Source organism: Manis javanica, chromosome 5 (genome assembly GCF_040802235.1).
Source record: "Manis javanica isolate MJ-LG chromosome 5, MJ_LKY, whole genome shotgun sequence".
Taxonomy (NCBI): domain Eukaryota; kingdom Metazoa; phylum Chordata; class Mammalia; order Pholidota; family Manidae; genus Manis; species Manis javanica.
In genome coordinates this window covers 101675612-101694793 of record NC_133160.1, presented here as the reverse complement: position 1 = coordinate 101694793, position 19182 = coordinate 101675612, and the positions used below count along the sequence as shown (strand labels likewise).

Genomic DNA, 19182 nt, shown 5'->3' with positions numbered 1-19182 from the left:
TTCTAGAAACTTCCCTTTTTGGCTTCTGTGACCCATCTCTTACTGTGTTCCTCCTTGCTGTATTCACTTTCTTACTTGTCTTCTTTCTGAAAGTGTGTAGACAGTGTATTCTCTGTGATTGGACCTTTGGCTTTGCTTTAGGTGAACTTTTCCAGTTTCAACTCTATTTGTATGCTGTTGACTCCCTCACCTCATAGACCTCTCTTGTGAACTGCAAAACTTGTGCCAACTTTTACTGGCCATCCCCAGTGGTAATCTCACCCTTAACATTCCTAAAGCTGAACTCATCACCCTACCCACCCACATGTGCTTCGCTCATGTCCTCTGTGTGGGTTAATGGTTACGGCACCCACATGAATGCCTCACCCAAACCTGCACATCATCCTAGAGGCTTCCATTGTGAACATTCTGCCTCATTCTCCCTTGTTAATTCATCTGAAGTCTGTCCTCTTTCATACATTGCTGTTGTCCCTATTTTAACCTTTCATCATTTCTGTCCTGGATTTTTCATTCGACTGTTTAGTAATTTAATTAAAAACAGATGTAGGCTCTTCCCTTAAATGTGCTAAGTGACATGAAAGAAGACAACTGGGGAAGAGCATTCCTCTACAGGGAAGGCCTCTCTGAGGCCTGAAGCAGGAACGGGAGCCAGTCAGATGAAGAGAGAACTGCATGAGTGAAAGTCTGAGGCAGGAAGAGCTCAGAACATTCTGAAAGCCAAGTGAAGACAGTTACTAGAGAGAGTGACATCGGATGAAGATGGAAAGGTGGTCGGGGGCCAGCCAGGGCAGTTCTGGTAGGGTGTGGTAAGAGGTTTACAAGGGGAAGCCAGGTTTTATGTAAAGGAAGATAAGATTTATTTACATTTTAAGAAGATGACTGAATACCACCAGCCCACGGATGGGCTGAGATCCAGTGTCTGGACATTTAGTGCTCCCAGGCACTGCCTCCAGACCAGATTAAATTAGGTCACCCTTCTATTCTGCATGCTGTCATCACCTCACCTTCAAGACAGAGTTTAAAAGCTGTACTCAGTGGACTAGCATTTCAGCATGCAGTCTTTGCTTACTTCTTTAGAACTGCCAGTCCCTATTGAACATCCAGTGCTCCGCCCACATCAAACCATGTAGGAGCGTCCAAAAGGCCTCAGCTTATGCTGTCCCCTTCCTGTGGGCCTGTTTCCTTCCTCCTCATCCTTTAGGATCCACTCAGGAGCCAGATCCATGGAGAAGCCTTTCTCAGCTAGCCCCCGAGCTGCGCTCACATCGGCCCGCCTCTGTCCCGGGACTTCTCACCCTGGATTGCCAACCTAGTTCTGGCGCCCTCTCCCTCAGCACACGAAGGAGAAAGGGATGCTGTTCAGTGCATCTCGGAGATGCCACGTCTATGTTCTTACTGACCATTGACAACTGCCCATTCTCATTCTCTTTCTGTTCAAGCACTTCTCATTCATTAACACAGAACTTCTGAATGTGACAACTAAAACAGTTCAAGGCTCATCATTCTTTGATGTTTGTATAGTACTTTGCATTTATAACCAGCACTTTAAGTTTGTGGACTCCCTTCAAATATTTATCTCCACAGCATTCCTGTGGGGATATGGTACAACACAGAGATAGCAAAGAAAGGTTTCCTGTTCGGGATGATGGCTTCACTTTGTGGCCTGGAATACTGGGGCCAAGGCCCCTTGCACTACTGTCTTTACATCTGGTATATTTGTACTTGTGTAGCCATGTTGATCTTCTCTTTGTCCCAAGAGTTATTAAGAGAAAAAAATTTTTTCTTTAATTTCTAAATGGCTTGGTTTTATCTGTATGTGTATCCTTTTAAAGTTAATTTTCTGGGTCTGTAGCTTAAAAAAATTTTTCCTGGTTGGTTTTTTGGTTTTCATGGGGCTCTCTTTGTTTTGTGGGTTTCTGTTAGGTTTGTTTTTTTGTCATAAAACAACAGAAATTTATTCTCTTACAGTTCTGGGGCCTGGCAGCCTGAAATCAGTGTGCCCGCAAGCTCATGCTCCCTCTGCAGGCTTCAGGGGAGTCCTCCCTTGCCTCTTCCCAGCTGGTGGTGTTGGCCCACCCTCTGTGGCATCCTGGCATGTAGTTGAGTCCTTCCAGCCCTCCGTCTTCGTAGGGTGTTTTCCCTGCATCTCTCTTCATGTGGCCAACTCCTTATAAGGACACCTGCCTCATTGAGTCTTAATTTAGACATCTACTGATGTTCCTTTGGGACCTATTACTAAATATTGCTAATTTTCGTAACTGTTCCATGGATATTTGAAAAGAATGTGAGTGATCTCTTTTGGTACTACGAGTATAAAGTTTGAGGTCTATACATTAAGTTACCTATTCAGTTAAAACCCTTTATGTCCCTAGATTATTTTTGTCTATTTTCTCTGTCAAAGATTGAGAGATAAAAATTTAATTTTCCAGCTACAACTGTGGTTTTGGTAATTCTCCTTATATTACTAGAAGGTATCACTTCATATATCTTGATGCTGTTCTTCAAGACAAGAGTTCATTAAAGTTAAATCATTGTGTATGGTGTCATTTATCAGTATAAAATAACCTTTTAATTTAACTCAATACTTACCTTATTATCTCTTTTGTCATGATCATATCACTTAACACCTTTTTAAAAATATATTATTCCTAATACATATCTAATATATATTTCTCACTTATTTTTAACTTCATTTTGAGTGTCATAAAAATTTTAGAGATGCATTTTTTATTTTTTTAACCAATATTTAAGACTGTCTTCTAGTAAATTTAACCTCACATCTCATGCTTTTGTAAAATTTCTCTTAATTTTTCCTTTTTATGCTTTTCTGTTATTTTCCATTTTTCCATTTCTTTAGTTTCATTGAAAAAAATTCTTTACTTTTTATTCTAATTATTAGAGTTTATACAATATAATCCCCTTTATAAGTTTTCAAAAAAATGTATCTGAGCTTGTTTTCAACAATATCAAGAATGCCTGTTCCTATTTTGAAATGAGACAGTGTTTTAAAACAGGTTTTGGTGATGCTGTGATAATATTTTTATTCTGGTTTATGGGAAATGGAACTCAGGAGTTAATAGAAGGACTTAAATAGCAGAAGAATATATGTACTTAGAATGCATATGTGTCCTTTACCTTATACTTTTTAACATTCTCCTTTCCTTCTTTTCTGGTCCTCATTTAAAGTTCTCTATTTCATGCTGTGTTTTTTTTCTTCATAAGCCAATTCATTTGAAGAGTGATTGCTACCTTCCAAGTGGGCTTTCTTCATCAGGGACTGAAAGGAGAAATGGTGTAATAGTCTTGTATTTCTCTTGCATTTAATAGTATGCAAAATGTCTTTGCACACATTTCTCCAGTCGGACTACATAAAAGTACTAGATGTTATTATTTCCATTTTCCAGACATTGGAACTAACTTTCAGAAAAATTAAGTAGTTGTCTGAGATCCCAAGACACCAGGACCCACAATGAAAGCAGACATAGACAATCAAGATGAAGCAAAGCTGAAACTCAAATCCGAATCATACTGACTGAATCCCAAGGGTCCTTTAGTTACAGCCTAGATGGGCTCATTGTACAGCTCATGCCTGGAGCGTTTGGAGCTATAACTAGAACATACCCCCATGGACCAGCCAAGAGCCTGGCACGAGGGACAGAGTTAACGTTTACTGATTATGTTATGTTAGAATAATACCTTCAAAGCTAGATGGCGCTGTTTCTCTGGATGTCCAGCAGGTGGCACTACATACCCAAGGGAAGGTCTATCTCTTTTAGTGAAGCTGTTAAATTCTGTACAGGAATACATATATAATGATAACATGTTTACAAATAAAAAACTTAGTCATAATTCTTTTTTAACAACAACAAAAAAAACAGGTAAAAAATCTGAGAGTGATCTATATTAATCAACACAAAGCAAACCTAATTCAAGTTAATTGAAAAATCCACTTAGTAATTGTTTCATTGGCTTTGGGGAGCCTCCACTACTACTCTTAGCATCACTGGCTTTGTCCCCCACTGTCTTTGCATCCAAAGAAGCCCTTTGTGGAGTACATGGTACCGTGTCTATCCCTTGGTGGGAGCTGGGTGGGTAGTTGTGTCCCTCGGAGTGACAGTCTGCTTCTCTTCATGAGGACAGATACCACATGTCACTCACCTTCATGTCCAACACCTTGTCCCATAACGTGGATGGATTAAAAGTCTAAGCCCTTAAATCTGGTCCAATATAATCTTGAGAGGTGGCAGGTCATGTAACCCTTGAAGAGGAGGGTTCTTGTGCTAACTAGTGAGGATGGGTGAGGGAGCCTATCTAGGGACTAGAAAACACTTCCTCCCCTTTAGGTGGAGCACACAAGCTGTGTGATTGTGTGTATTTACTGACCCACTGACTGCTTAAGATGGACTCTCAAACACACTTGTGTTCAGATCACTATTATCTACTCTTTTAATCTTGATTTTCTGTGATACTTGGATGGCAAAGAGGACTATATAAGGGAGAAATTTTACTAAATAACATTTAATCCCCAAAGCATTTAATACAAGGTTTTAAAATGCATTTGATGATACCTGAAGATTACTACAGAATAAGCTAAAGTATTACTCAGCTGCTGGGTGTTGAGAACTGTGGTCAACAGAAGTATAAAGGGGAAATGTTTCCTTCCCTTGAAGCTTTTTGTCGGCTAGTTTTAGGAATTGTAGCCTATTGCAGCTGCAGTCATTAGAGTCCAGCGTAATTATAACAGCACTTGGTAAGTGATATGATTGAGCGATCCGATAAGGGGGACAAGCCACCATTATTAGACATTCAAGTGTCAGCCACCATATTTGGTAGTTTATAGTTATTTTTACTTAAGCACCAAAAATATCCTATGGGATAGTTAATTATCCCCGTTTTATAGAAGAGCAACTTGCACAGGTCACATAGTCAGTGATCTATGCCCTGATCTGTGGCCTGCTGAGCCTCTAGGTGATCTCCCCACCTCTCCAGGACAGCTCAGGATGGGCTGGTACCATTAGCAAGTCTCACAGCAAGGGTTCAGCTTGAGTTTGAGAGTTCCACACAAGATTTGATAGGTAGATGGGAGGCAGGTGTGTCTGTTAGGATCCTGGAAGGAAAGAAATGGAGAACAAAAAGTGGTTATTAGTTTAATGAAGGGACTATTTACATTAAACTAAACTGAGTGATAAAAGAAAGTTCACTGAAGGGGTTGGCAGAGTTACAGAAACAAGGGGCGGTGGGACCCTTGGGATAGTCCCCTCCAGGCCTGAGGGGACCGGAGAGGGAACGGAGTGGTGTGGCCCGGCAGCTGTGGCCAAGGTTGGAGGGTCCCCTGCCGCGTTGCACCCAGGCGGGGCGGGAACAAACCCCGCCTCTCCCTCCTCAACCCCCAAATCCCGTTCCAGCCTCCCTTTGGCTGAGTGTGTGGGAAGCCAAAGGGCAAGGGGCCCCGTGTGGTTTGGTCTGTACAGTCGGCCTCAAAGCCCAGGACAGTGAGGAACTGAGAACTGATGTGGGAGCAAATCAAGAGGGGCCTGCCCTGTGGTGGTGGGGAGAGTGTACAGCGCAGGGTGCGGCTGCGCATGGCCTCCACAGGGCCGGGGCACAGGGCCTCGCTGGCCTGGAGGTCTGGCCTCCGAGGAGGTGGGAGAGGAAGGTGAGTGGGCCTGGCGGAAGTCCCAGATGTCAAGTGAAGGCGCCTGCTCTCAGTTTGATAACTCAATAGTAAGCCAGTGTTACCTCTTCTGTAAGCCCGGAAGGTGGGGTGAGGGGGGATCCCTGGGAGAGGGAGGAAGGCGAGGGATGCGGCTGTGTGCCCGGCCCCCGCGCGGGAGTGAGGGCGCAGGTTACCGTGTGTTCACGGGGCTCCCTTCCTGTATTGCAGTGACCTACGGGATGATGAGCTCCAGCGTTTACTACTATACGCGGACAATGTCCCAGCTCTTCCTAGACACCCCGGTGTCCAAAACGGAGAAAACTAACTTTAAAACTCTTTCTTCAATGGACGACTTCTGGAAGGTATTTGCAAATGACTTTGAAAGTACATGTAGCGCTGAAAATTGTGCATCCATCTGGCTTCATAAATTCAAGTCAGCAGTATCTGCAGGGCTGACTATGTGAGATGTAAGTTAGGGTGAGCTGTCAGAAATTACAGGCCCGCTGAAAACCTGGGATGTGCCTTCCCCATGCTGATTATTTCATACCTTATTGAATCCCCATAAACACCGCTCAAGGTAAGTGTTAACATTATGCCCCAGGCTGTAACTGAAGGAACTGAGATTCAGAGTGTTTACACATAGCTAGGGAGTAAGAAAAATGAACTTCTTTCTAGTCTGACAGATACTTCCTCAGCCTAGTTTATAAGTCATTCAGTCATCCGTGAGTCAATAAATATCTGTTGAGCATCTCCTAGAGTGGAAGGCCCACAAGGGCAGAATTTGGTTGTCTTTTTTGTTGGTGGATCACCACCATCCTCCTTGTTGGTGACCCCTTAGCATAGCACCTGATACAAGGAGGCACATTCTTTCAAAGATCTTTAATGTGAAATTCAACCCAATCCCTTCCCAGACTGCCACAAAATAGTAACAGAGCAGAAGCAATGAGTGATACCACAGGAAAAATATTAAACTGATCTGGAAGATACGGTGCTCAGAATCCAAGAAAATTGGGAAGGAAGTTGGAAATGAAACGATTGTTTCTTCCTGGAATGATACTTTCTCCAATTCTTACTAAACCTTGAGATCAGAGCTGTTGATTTTATAGATGGAGGAAACTCGATCCCAGGAATCTCTTATACTAATGTCAAAAAATACTTGGCATGTAAACCACACTTGTATAATGTGAATCTTTCCCCACCTCATCAAGGCAAATCAGTCCATCTCTGTTGACCACCTTATAAGGATAAGACAGAGAAACAGCTTGATCTGTCTTCCTATAGACAAACTAATAAGAGACTTCTCACATATACGCAATTCCATGATGCTGAATGCCAAGCTTTAAAAGCCAGGGGTGGACAGAATGTGGAGGATTGCGAGCACGGGGAAGGCAGTATAGCACAGAGACGAGTAGTGACTCTATAACATCTTACTATGCTGATGGACAGTGACTGTAATGGTGTATGTGGTGGGGACTTAATGGGGGGAGTCTGGTAACCACAGTGTTGCTCATGTGACTGTATATTAATGATTCCAAAATAAAAAAGGGAAAAGAAGCCAGGGCTGTGGTGATTTAGAGAGTTCACCATAGGACAAAATAGTCCAGACAATTAAAAGGTCCACCAGATGGAGATGGCAGACTGGTAATCAAAACTATCACCTTTTCTTCTCCAAACAAGTTTAGAAAAATGATTATATGGGATGCTGTTTTAATAATGGGAAAAGAAATTGATCTTGTTTGTGGATTTAAGCAAACCATACCCCCTGTCTTTAGTCCTAGGGCAAAAATCAGAGTTGCCATTTATTAAATGCCCACTCTGTGCCAGGTGTAGCAACCAAGCAGAAGACTGGCATTACAGTCTCAGGAACCCTGGCTCAAAGGGCGATCCTGCTCGAGTCCTCACAGCTAGCAAGCAATGGAACAAGATCCAACCCAAATCTCTCTACAGCACAACCCACCTGTGCATGTTACTCTGTGTTTAGAGTCACCAAATTATTGCTCTTTAGGAACAAAACAGCTGCTAAACTCAGAGCTTTGCAAAAACATTTCCTTTTCTTTCAGTTCACAGAAGGTGCCTTATTGGATGGGCTGTACTGGAAGTCACAGCCTGGCAACAGAACCAGGGCTGACAACCGAAGCTTCATCTACTACGAGAACCTCCTTTTAGGGGTACCACGGATACGGCAGCTCCGAGTCAGGAACGGATCCTGTTCTATCCCCCAGGACTTGAGAGATGAGATTAAGGAGTGCTATGATGTCTACTCTGTGAGTAGTGAAGACAGGGCTCCATTCGGTCCAAGAAACGGAACAGCGTAAGTGTGTGTGGCTCCTGGCCACAAGCCCTGGCCTCTCATGAGCATTCATTCACTCATTCATTCATTCTCTAATCCCTTCACCAAGGAGAAGATACCTTATGTGAGTCTACAATGCTTGCATTTAGGGCCGTTACCAAACCGACCTTGGCTTCTCAAGTTTTCTCTACTTTTTAACCCCTTTCAGCTTCTTTATACATATTTTCCAAAAGGCTAAATTGTTGACCCTATGACCCACAGGAAAGAAGCTATCTGGGTCTTAAGGGGTTTCTTCTGCCATGACTGGATCTTATTTTTATAGATCCAGTAACGTCATTCACTAGGTTGTTAACTAGGAGATTTTCTGGTACAGAAATTCTTTTTTTATTAGCGCTTACAAATAAATTTTTCTACAGAGTATACTAATTTAAAATGTAGAGTTAGCTTACGGGGCAGTTTCTCTGGTTTAAAGCCTGTCCTCAGTGCTCAGTGCTGGCTTGTAGTTGTGAGTTTGTGTTTGTAGCATGTATGTTTGCAGGGGTTTGGGTGCTCTTTGGTGACCATACTTAAAGCATCTGTGTGTTCAGGGAGGACAGTCATTGCTTTTAGAGTGACTGTAGTTCTAAAGACATGAAAGGGGCTCTCAGGCTCTCCTAAGGTGGACCTTTTGGAGAAACTGCCCCTGGGTGAGTCACTGTGTTTAGAACTGGCTGCTTATCTTTACTCAGCTAATTCTATCACTTCATCTAGATCCCTTTCTTGGGAACTGAGACACTCAGAATCCAGATTTGTACAATAGAGGCAAACACCTTTACTGTGATCAGATTCTTTATCTATCTAACACCCTATTTATAACCAGAGTCCTAAGAAACAAACTTAGTAAATATCAGAAGATTGAGAATAAAGGGACCAAATAATCTCAGATTTTTTCATTTTTTTCCAGATTATGACAGTGATTTTTCTCTCTACTGCTCCTTTTTCTAATTCCTGCAAAGCAGAAGCATCCCCTTAAACTGTGGCACCTTATCCTATATTTTACTTTATCTCCTGTCATTAAATGTATGCAGCCACTATTCCATGCCAGGCACTATTTAAGAAGTGGTTTCATGCATTAATTATGTCATCTACTTTTCAGAAAACAGCTCTGCAATAGATGCTATCTCTATTCAGTAGCTGAGAAAATGGAGGTTCACTTATCCAAAGCATCATAGCTAGGAAATGGAACCAACTGGGAATTAACTGGCCCAACTCCAAAACCCATTTCCTTCTACTACACCACAGTGCTTCTTCCATGTTAACTATGTTGTTAGGATGACTTCTCGCCACCCTCAGCTCACTGTCAGTATTCAAGCTCCATGCGAGCAGAACTCTTTCCTGTGCACTGCTGTATTCTCAAAGCCTTCAGCAATGCCCAGTATATCAAGGTGCTCAATAGACCCCTGTGGGTGCATGGATGAGTAAGTGATCTCCACCGCAGGGTGGACAGCTGTAGGCGATTTTTCCTGCATGTATCTAAGCCATCCCTGGATCCTTCCATATTCCCAAGTTAGTTCCATTTCTCCTTCCTTTCCACCCCAAACTTCTTCAGAGTACAGTCTTCATTTGCCACCTCCGTCTCCTTACCATTGATTCATGCTTTAAAGCTTAGGCCTTTGCTTTTTATGCCTCTCTTGGAAGCTCCTAGTGGGTCAGTTCACTTTGTTCCTCCACTGAGCCACCCTCAGCCTTCACCCTGATCAGCCTCTGCAGAATGCAGCTGGCTGGTTCCTCTGATCTGACCTCTGTGAGTGACACTGAACTCTGGTTCTCTGACTTCTGACTTCTGCAACCCCCTCCTCTCATGTCTTCTCCCATGTTCCCAGGCTCTATCTCTATTTGATGATTATCGTTTCTTCAGCAAATATACTGAGTGTTAACGTGTGCCAGGCATGTTCTCAGCAAGGTCTCATTTGCCAGCAATGGCCTGGTCCTGGCTGGGGTAACAAAGCAGCCGTAAAGAAAACAGAAACAAGCCCCGTCTTCACAGAACTTGTGTTCTAACAACAGAAGACAAACCTCTCTTCTACCTACATGTCGTACTGACTCCTGCCATTCAGTGTGCCCCAAACTGAACTCCAATATATTTATTGGATCTTTTCTCCCTCCTGTTAATGGCTCCACCATCTTTTCAATACCCAAAGAGACTCCAGAGTCATTTTTCAGGTGTCCCTTCTCCAGAGGGACTTCCGACTTCCAAGTTGGCTGCCCAGCTTTGTTGGCAGACATTCAGTGGCACTGTCTCAGTCCTTCCTGTTCTCTCCCACTATTGCTGCTCCAGTTTAGGCCTCATCACCTTCAGTTGTTGCAGGAGCTGCCATCTGAGTAGTGTCAGGGGCCCCAGAACAACCTCAGGCACAGTGGGTCTCTGGAAGGAGTCACTGAATTCAGCATATAGTCTTGTTACCAGCTCAGGTTTATTGCAGTGAAAGGTTAGAAATGAAAGCAGCGGAAACCAAAGTGCCAGTAAATGCATAGCACATTGCTCCAGCAGACACCTGGAGCAAAGCATGGAGGCAACAATGCAGGCTTCCAAACATCCTCTGTCAGTCCAGTCACACAGCACACGCTCAGTTCCTCAGCAATGAGTTGTAACAACGCGTGAAATGTTGTCTGTCAGAGCGGCTCATTAGAGGCACAGTGCCCCTGGTGTTTCCTGGGTGCTGGTCATGCAGGCTTCTCCTGCTGGGCCTGTACCAAACTCCAGACTCCCAGAAGAGAAGTTGTTGTTTGGCTTAAGCCACCTTGTTTGCACAGACAGTGAGCCCAATCAGAAAAAGCTTTATTTCAGTGGAGGGAACTCTTTACCAATGAAGTCCCAGGAGCCAGATAAGATCCAACCTAACAAGCAGGCCTTTAAAGGAAAGGCCATCTCAGACCCACTGTGTTAACTCTTTTTCCCTTCAGTGGCTCCTTCACGCTATGGGAGCCAAACCGAGCTACATGCAGGGGGGCCTTTTGGCTTCTCTGGCTCAGCCTGGCTTAGGCTGGAAAACGCCCTTCCCATCCACTGTGCAAGGTCCAAATCCTGTTCACCTCTCATGGCCCAGGTCCAAGACAGCTTCTTCAAAAAGACTTCTTTGACCCACCTCCCCATCGTTAGACCTCTGAATAAGCATAACTTCCCTCTAATGTGCCCAAGCAATTTCTCTAAACTTCTCTTTTGGTTCTTATCATCATCTACCTTGTATTTTAATTGTTTAATTAGAGCTTTTCTATCCCTACTTATTGTAAATTTAGGAGAGAAAAGGTCTCAGCTCATCTTTATATCCCCATTAATGCCAAAGAAACGTCTGGTTCCTAAGAGAGCCTTTGCAAATATTTGTGGAATAAATGCCCAAGTGCTGTGTCCCCAGAGTTCCAACTAGTTGCCAGCAGTAGCATTTGATGAACTTGTACCTCTTTAGGGACATAGAGTCTCCTAGTGGCTGAGTAGTTATCCAGGGCAGGCGACCATATAGACCAAGGGCTGATAGCACACATGGGCTCTAGAGACAGACAGTCCTGGGCTAGGTTCCTGATGCTACCCTTGAAAGCGTTGAAGCTGAGTTGACCCCTTTAAGTCAGGTCCCTCATTCCTAAAATGGCAGTAAGAACTGTATGAGAACTAAGTGAGGAAACACTAATGAAGTGCCACATGCAGCACATGACCCAGAACCATCCTGTGGTTGCCAAAAGCACCCCACTGATTTTACCTGTTTGTTTTGTTTTCATCTTTAATTTTTGAATTAGTTGGATCTACACAAGTGAGAAAGACTTGAATGGGAGTAGCCACTGGGGAGTGATTGCCACTTACAGCGGAGCTGGCTATTACTTGGATTTGTCCAGAACAAGAGAGGAAACAGCTGCTAAGATTGCTCATCTCAACAGAAATGGCTGGCTGGACCGAGGAACCAGGGCAACTTTCATTGACTTTTCAGTGTACAATGCCAACATTAACCTGTTCTGTGTGATCAGGTTTGTACGAGGGCACCCACGCCTCTCAATTCTGTGTATTTGCATGGTTATTCTAGTCTGGAAATAGGCCAATAAACTGTTGCCCACCAATGTCTAAATGAGAGTGCCAAAGTTCAGAACTGATAGCAAGGTAGGGATGAAAAAAATGAAAGGCTTTCTGGGATAAGGATATTTGGGGGAAGGGAATTAGGATCCCAGAATATTATGAGTTGGGAAGAACCTCAAGTCTGGTCCAAGTTCATTCCAAAGCTAAAACCTTCCCAGAAAAATCACTGTGTTTTGCCAACATCTATCCTTACCCATTATGAGGGTGATTGGTGCTACCTGCTCTGTTACCAAGGCCTCAGCTTTCAAATATTTACTTACTACTCTGAGTTTCCCACTCCCAGAGAATGCCCATGCTGTTAGAACACAAATTCAGTGGCCAGGGGCTGAGCCTATATGCAGTAGGATACCCAGGTACTTGGTCAGGCTCAAGATTTCCTAAAGTACATAATGATCCTTTTACAAATCCTGTGACATTGCTGTGAGAATCACTCTGGTGAAAGTGAGGAAACTGACAAGAGATCCCACTGGCCTCTTGTTCATTCATTCATTTATTCAGCAAACATTTACTGGACACTTAATATGTGCCAGGCACCATTCTAGACTCTTGGGACACATCAGTGAACAAAATAAAGATCCTTGCCCTTGTAGAGCTTACAGTCAACCAGGAGTAGACAGACAGTAGACAATAAACAAAAGAAAAAATTAATTCAGTAGTATGTTAGAAGGTAATATGTGCTATGAAAAAAAGAAAAAGTTGAACAAGGCAAAGAGGATCCACAGTTTACCCACTTTAATCCTCTTGGTAAACACTGACAACACCCAACATTGCCAGCATGAATTACTTGCCCATATATTTACCTATCAAATAAGGATAAATTCTAACATCCTTATTCTGGGGGCTTAATTCAACTCTGCTTTACATGGCCAGTTGGATTTTCCCAGTCCTTGTATGTGACAACTTTTGCAGAAAATAATGTCACATTAAATCAAGTAATGGTTATTGCTAGAAATGAATGAAAATCCATTGCAATTATTATTAAAGTTTTTCTAATGATTCCAGTGAGGATAGGAAAAGGCTACAAGAAGGCAGGCAACTGTGATTAACATTAAAGGAAATATCTATTTATAGAAGGTCTTGAGTATGTCTTCCACTTCCCACTCTTTAAGAGTGAATATTGTTAAGGCCATTACTTCATTTCCCTACACTTGTCTAAGTTGTGGAGGGGCTGACAGAGGCAAGGCCAGGAAGGGCTGTAGAGAAGATGACTTGGTGCACAGAGGCCATTTCCTGCCCTTGTGAGCTCACACTGATGCTGTCACGAGGCTCATCTTTGCAGTATTGCTCTCCTGAGTTTCTGATTCAGCACATCAAAGAGGAAAAAAAAACAGGAAGTTGACTGCAAAGAGGAAGGAAAAACTTTCATGCTTCTTGACCAAACCAAATTTGTCATAGTCTCTGCCTGTATTTGATTATTGCTTGTGCAAAGCCCTAAATACTCAGGTTCAAGGTGTGGATACCCAGCCTGTAATGGAAGAGAGAGTTATGCCAAATACTGAAAGTCTTTTAAAAATCTTAAAATTAAGGAGCTGGAGATGCTATTTCTAGTTGTATAGAGAAACTGTACCATTAGGTGAATCATGTAACTTCTCAGTATGAAACGTACAGAATGGGAATTTGGCAAGAAGCATCCTTGTTTCAGTTATGGTGAAGCACTAAGGATCAATGCCATCAGTATGAATATAAGACCTATGTTACTGTTTCAGACAATTAGACATTTACTGATGAGCACTTAATAGCTGGGAAGGGTAGCAAAAAGTACCCGCTAAAGGCATATGATTCGGTGCTACTTAGATATTACCAAATGAATGAATGAAAAACCGAGTCCTTATCTTTATATATATACAAAATATAAAAACTTCTCAACAGGTCATATATGTTTTCAATACATGACTTACATTTCTTAGGTTCTTCATTGTCTAGTTCTATGACCTGCATTCAATAGAAGTCCTAGGAAGGCTTGTGTGTTGATTAACTTCTGCATTTAAAAAAAAGCTTACAGCATTTTGAGCAGTGTAAATGCTAGAAAAGTAAAGGGTAGACGGAGGAGGAATAATCTCTTCGGTCTAGGAGGCCTTGGGAAGTCTTGTTCCTTTTATGGCACAAAATTCTACAAGTATGGAGTTACCAGCTGTAATAAAAACATTTTGCCACCAGTTTGGGGTGACTTTTGGTCATAGTTTTATTACCTTATAGTGCAGGGAGAGAATAGATAGACATCCTTTCTTGGCTGAATCCATGTGTTTTTGTTCCTGTTTAATTGTTCTTATTGCAATGCAGGTTATTGGTTGAATTCCCAGCAACAGGCGGTGTGATTCCATCTTGGCAATTTCAGCCTGTAAAGCTGATCCAATATGTCACAACTTTTGACTTCTTCCTGGCAGCCTGTGAGATTATCTTTTGTTTCTTTATCCTTTACTATGTGGTGGAAGAGATATTGGAAATTCGTATTCACAAGCTACACTATTTCAGGAGTTTCTGGAATTGTCTGGATGTTGTGATCATTGTGGTAGGTTTGAGAACACCACCAAGTTCCTTACTCTGTTATAAAAACATGTTAGAGTCTTTGATCTCCTCGGTATTGTGGATCTTGATATTCCTGAAGGAAAATCTAAAGTTTCTTCTCTATTATGTCAGCTTTAGTTACTAGTTGCTTTCTCGTTCTGCATGAGTAACCCTTCTGCATGTGAAAGTGGAGAGGCATTTACAGTAAGTCTCAATTGGCCATACCAGTAACAAGAATAACTTAGTACTTCATGTTTGGCTTTTGCATGTCATATGGGATGGGAAGGAAAAACAATGTTTGTTTTGTTTATTCTGGTTTTTTGCTAATGATATTTTTTTTCAGCTGCTAGCAAAAATTAATTTATATTTGTTTGCACATGTGTAAAATTGTGACAAAAAGAAACATCCTGAAAATATTGTGGAAACAGAAAAAAACCTCCCAGTAGTTCAGAAATTTCCTGCAAACAATCCAGTGTACAAAATATAAGTGATGGCCATCAAGGTTTTCTGTATGACATGTAAGAAATCATAAGGCAGTTACAGTAGAGTCAAGACAGTGACACCTTGTAGATACACTGCCTGCCCTTGACTCTAACTTCTTACACTTGTTCAAAATGGTTTCCTAAGCACTTTCCTTCCAGAGGCCACAAAATAGAAATGTAATTTTGCAAGCTTTTCTCCCTTCAGCAATATCACATAAGCTTTGCTAAGCCCTGTTACACATTTAAGCACATAACGACAAACAATTTTTGCATGCTTAAAAGTCCATTCTTTCCATCATCCAATGACAGAGATGCCCCCAAATCTCAGTAAGTGATTCATTACCCTACGAGCATTCTCTTTTCTGTTATCCTACCTCTTGACTATTCTTCTTCCTTCTCAACCAAAAATTTATTTGAGCTTTGTGACACATTTACATCAAGTCATCCGATTATCACTAGAATTAGTTGGTGAAATATAGAAAATATGTTACTAAGTATGTTATCAATGTTTTTAAATATGGAAAATACATGTGAGTAAAAAAATACTTAAGACATAAAAAGAACCATATAGATAGGTGTTGCATGGCAAGAACAATCTTAACAGGAGCCATAATAATAATGGCTAACATTGTAGAAGTTAAGCTGTCTGTGCTGGGCACAGTTCTGAGTGCTTTTCGTTTACGGAAGTTCATTTAATCCTCACAGTATCCCTCTTAACAACTCGGCCATAGCCTCTCAAACCACGTACAGGTATACCTCAAAAAGAGCTTTTACCTAAAATAAAAATTCCCATAGAATACAGCATGGAGCCTCTCAGTTTTGGCGCAGGTGCAAGTGTATCCCTTCTTTACAGTGCTGTGAATTTCAGTAGCCTGTGTGCCTTTATAAAGAACAAGGAAGGGCTACTGAAATGCACAGTCCCTATGGATAAGCTCATGATCCCCCAATTCTCAATGTGTTGATCAGGAAGAGTTACAAAAGAATTTCAGTATTTAAGGAGGCAGGAAGATGATACTGGAAGCAATTTCTCAGAATTTTCTGTGCTGCATGATGGCAGAGTACAGTACATATAAACTGAAAATTATTTTAGAAAACAATTATTATTTGGAACTCTGGATGCAAACCCTGCCATTTTGGTTCATATACACATATTTAAGTCATTGAGAAAAATGGTAAAAAGTTGAGTGTTGATATTATGCCACTTAACATATTTCTTTTTTTTAACCAAATACCTTCAGTATCAACAAAAAACTAGTAAATGGCATTCAACTTTTTTGGTTATGTACACCTACAGTAAAAACTTTGACAGTACACCCTAATATATTGTATTTATAAATTGTGTGTGTGTGGAGCACACACACACACTTCTATACCAGGTACATTTGTAAACACATATGTAACATAGAATTTGAGATATAAGAACAAAAATAAATACAAATGAAATTCTAAGATCCTCTTATCACCTACCTAGAAGTTTTAATATTTTATTCCCACACCCCAGTGAATGGCCTTTTACCCACTTTGGAGGAGACTGGAAAAAATAGCTGATGGTATCATGGAAATTGAGGATAGTTTTTTGGCTGAGCAGCCTCAGAATTTTGCAAGTGTTTCTTTGAAAACTTGCTTCACTATTCTATTGTTCTTATTTTTTTAGACTCTAGTACTACCAAGATACCAGTTCAGACAGTGTGCCTTTATAAAGAACAAGGAAATGCTGCTTCTCTTTTGAAACCTTCTCTGACCCAGCAGAAATAGGGGCATGCTTACTGCTCATCCCTCCAAGGAAGCCCTGTGCTCCATTGGACCTTCAACCCTATGAAAACAGTCAGGGCTTCTTAATATGACCTGGCCCACATCTGCCGGAGCACACCTGAACCTTGCAATGCTGTCCTAGATGTAAATATAATGGCTTGGAATCACTTTGAAATTACTTCCTCAGTTTTCCTTTTTTGTTTCTTTTACACTCTGAAATCTAGAGTTTAGTTGCTTTAATCAATCATTTTTTGTAAGCAATAGCCTTTACAAACTAGCAGAATTGCTGAAAAAAGAAAAGTATTGAGAAATCTAAATTAAGGTAATTTTGTTGATTGGTAGCCTGAAGATTATTAATTCATTTATTCAGTAAATGTTTTCCAAGCATGTTCTATGCGGTGGATGTCATTGGAGATGTAGGAGTGAACCACCCAAGCCCTTGCCTTATGAGTTTATGGTAAGGAAAGAAAGTTCTTTTGCAGTTTAGGGATGAGGATACCAAAGAAAACTCAGGAGTGACATAACAACTCAAATGCTCACAAAATCTGTCTCCTCATCTCTTTTCTCTCATTCCCTATTTTAAAGAAAATGTCTCAAGGAAATGTAGTGTATCAGTATGATATTGTTATTATATAAAGGACCATACATTCCATGTTTTTATAGATGTTTGTCCTGGGTGGGACAAAAACAATTACACTGGTGAGAGTTGGGTAGAGGCTCCTTGTTGGATCCAGTCATTCGACCCTTCCCTCTCATCCAAGGTCATGTAGGAAAACATTTCCAGTGTATTCCAGAAAGCTCAAAGAAAACATTCCTACCACCAGCACAAAAACGCAAGATTAGCTCTGAGAGTCCTTCCCAGAGAAGAAAAGAAGGTAAGAAGGTTGGCATTTAATCTGTGACTGGCAGCCAGGCAGGTCTTTGATAAATCACCTGGAGCCGTGAGCAGGACAGCATCTCAAAAATGGCCAATGAAGTGGTCTTTGAGGAGAGACCAACTGCAAGAAGAGCAGAGGATGGATGGCAGAGGTCACAGCACCTGCCACAGCCCCCCTGCCATGGATTCAGACCCCCCATGGAGGCAAGGTTGTTAAGGTTAACACTTAGCACTTCCCACACACACACTTTCATCCAGCGGTGGTGGATGCCAGTAGGGATCGGTGCTCCCCTTGGATCTGGTTGTATGGCCCAAAGCAGTTGTGAAAAGTTGTATGGTCATGAGTTAAGGAAGAGAAACAAGAGGGAATCCATTTGCTCACATATTCCCACTGCAAGCCCTCTTGAGCGTTCTCTATCCATCTTTCCACCATCTTTTAAGACCAAGGTCATTCTTCCTCTTATGAGCACTCCATTTAAAATGTCTTGTTTTACTCTTAGCCTTATGTTATGCCAACTTCTGAGTAGGTTTTTGTGTCAGTTATCTTTGTGTGTTTATCTGGTTTTGAACCACACTATAGGTTTCTTAAGTACAGAGTGTGTGCACTTTACTCCCATCTGTTCCTCCTGGTCCCTAGCACAGTGATGTGTACATAGGGAAAAAAAAAACACCACCACAAACAAAAACAAAGCAAGATGAGGCCGAGAAAGCAAAGGATAGAAAGTGATTTAAATGAGGGTGGCAGAAAAAACAGAAGGCATTCCTGTTTGAGTTTGATTCCGTGTCTCTTATAGTACATACATGCACAGATGTGCTCACTGTATTTCTCTTCCTCACCAAAAAAGTGTAAGCAACAATCGTTTTACTTGCTTTATGGCTGTGCCCAGCACTTTCCATCTGTGTGAATGACTTTTGTGAATGCCATTGGGTAAGTAGAATGGTGAGCCCGAATTACTACATTGGTTAAGAAAAATAAACTAGTCACTTTAAGGTAAGTTCTGTATTTCTAAAACACTGTAATAATATGTAAATCTCTGTGTTCCAGCTGTCGGTGGTAGCTATAGGAATTAACATACATAGAACGTCAAATGTGGAGGTGCTACTACAGTTTCTAGAAGATCAAAATACTTTCCCCAACTTTGAGCATCTGGCATACTGGCAAATACAATTCAATGGTGTAGCTGCTGTCATAGTATTCTTTGTGTGGATTAAGGTAATGTGTAAGTTCCATGCTCTGGATCTTTAATTATACTTTTCCCTTCTTTCTATTTTCATGAGTCACACAAAATGTTGGAAGACTTGAATTTGCTTTTGTCATCAATTTCAAGTAGCCAGCCAAAGCTGTTCCATATTTTGCAAGTTCCTAGTGGGACTGGTGATCCTTCATCTCACTGTGAATGAAGCTCCCTGCTTACTGCACCTGTCCCTGTAGGTTTCATTTAGCAAATGCAAGAGGCCTTTCCAGTGTCAGCTGGTCCTGGGGCCCCAGGCTGCACTAGCACAGAGACAGGTCTGAGTTTC

The 19182-nt window shown here is 41.7% G+C and overlaps 2 protein-coding genes across 7 annotated transcripts in view; one reads left to right on the top strand and one right to left on the bottom strand.

Moving 5' to 3' along the window:
- Positions 1 to 19182, bottom strand: part of ABCG2 (ATP binding cassette subfamily G member 2 (JR blood group)) — a 205436-nt gene that overhangs the window by 5807 nt on the left and 180447 nt on the right. For 2 of the 6 annotated variants that reach the window (XR_012131669.1, XR_012131673.1), the window contains exon 16: positions 3136 to 5107. Coding sequence is in view for 1 of the 6 variants with exons in the window: in XM_073237324.1 (XP_073093425.1) it covers positions 5038 to 5107 (70 nt within the window). In the remaining 5 variants the exon portion in view is untranslated. Of the gene's footprint in view, positions 1 to 2178; positions 5108 to 19182 lie in introns of those variants that run through there. The other 4 variants (XR_012131672.1, XR_012131670.1, XR_012131671.1 and 1 more) reach the window with 4 other exon arrangements.
- PKD2 (polycystin 2, transient receptor potential cation channel) overlaps positions 1 to 19182 on the top strand; it is a 44999-nt gene that overhangs the window by 12546 nt on the left and 13271 nt on the right. The window contains exons 3-7 of the mRNA XM_073237321.1: positions 5885 to 6018; positions 7717 to 7967; positions 11715 to 11939; positions 14326 to 14554; positions 18707 to 18874. Of these exons, the coding sequence (XP_073093422.1) occupies positions 5885 to 6018; positions 7717 to 7967; positions 11715 to 11939; positions 14326 to 14554; positions 18707 to 18874 (1007 nt within the window). The remainder of the gene's footprint in view (positions 1 to 5884; positions 6019 to 7716; positions 7968 to 11714; positions 11940 to 14325; positions 14555 to 18706; positions 18875 to 19182) is intronic.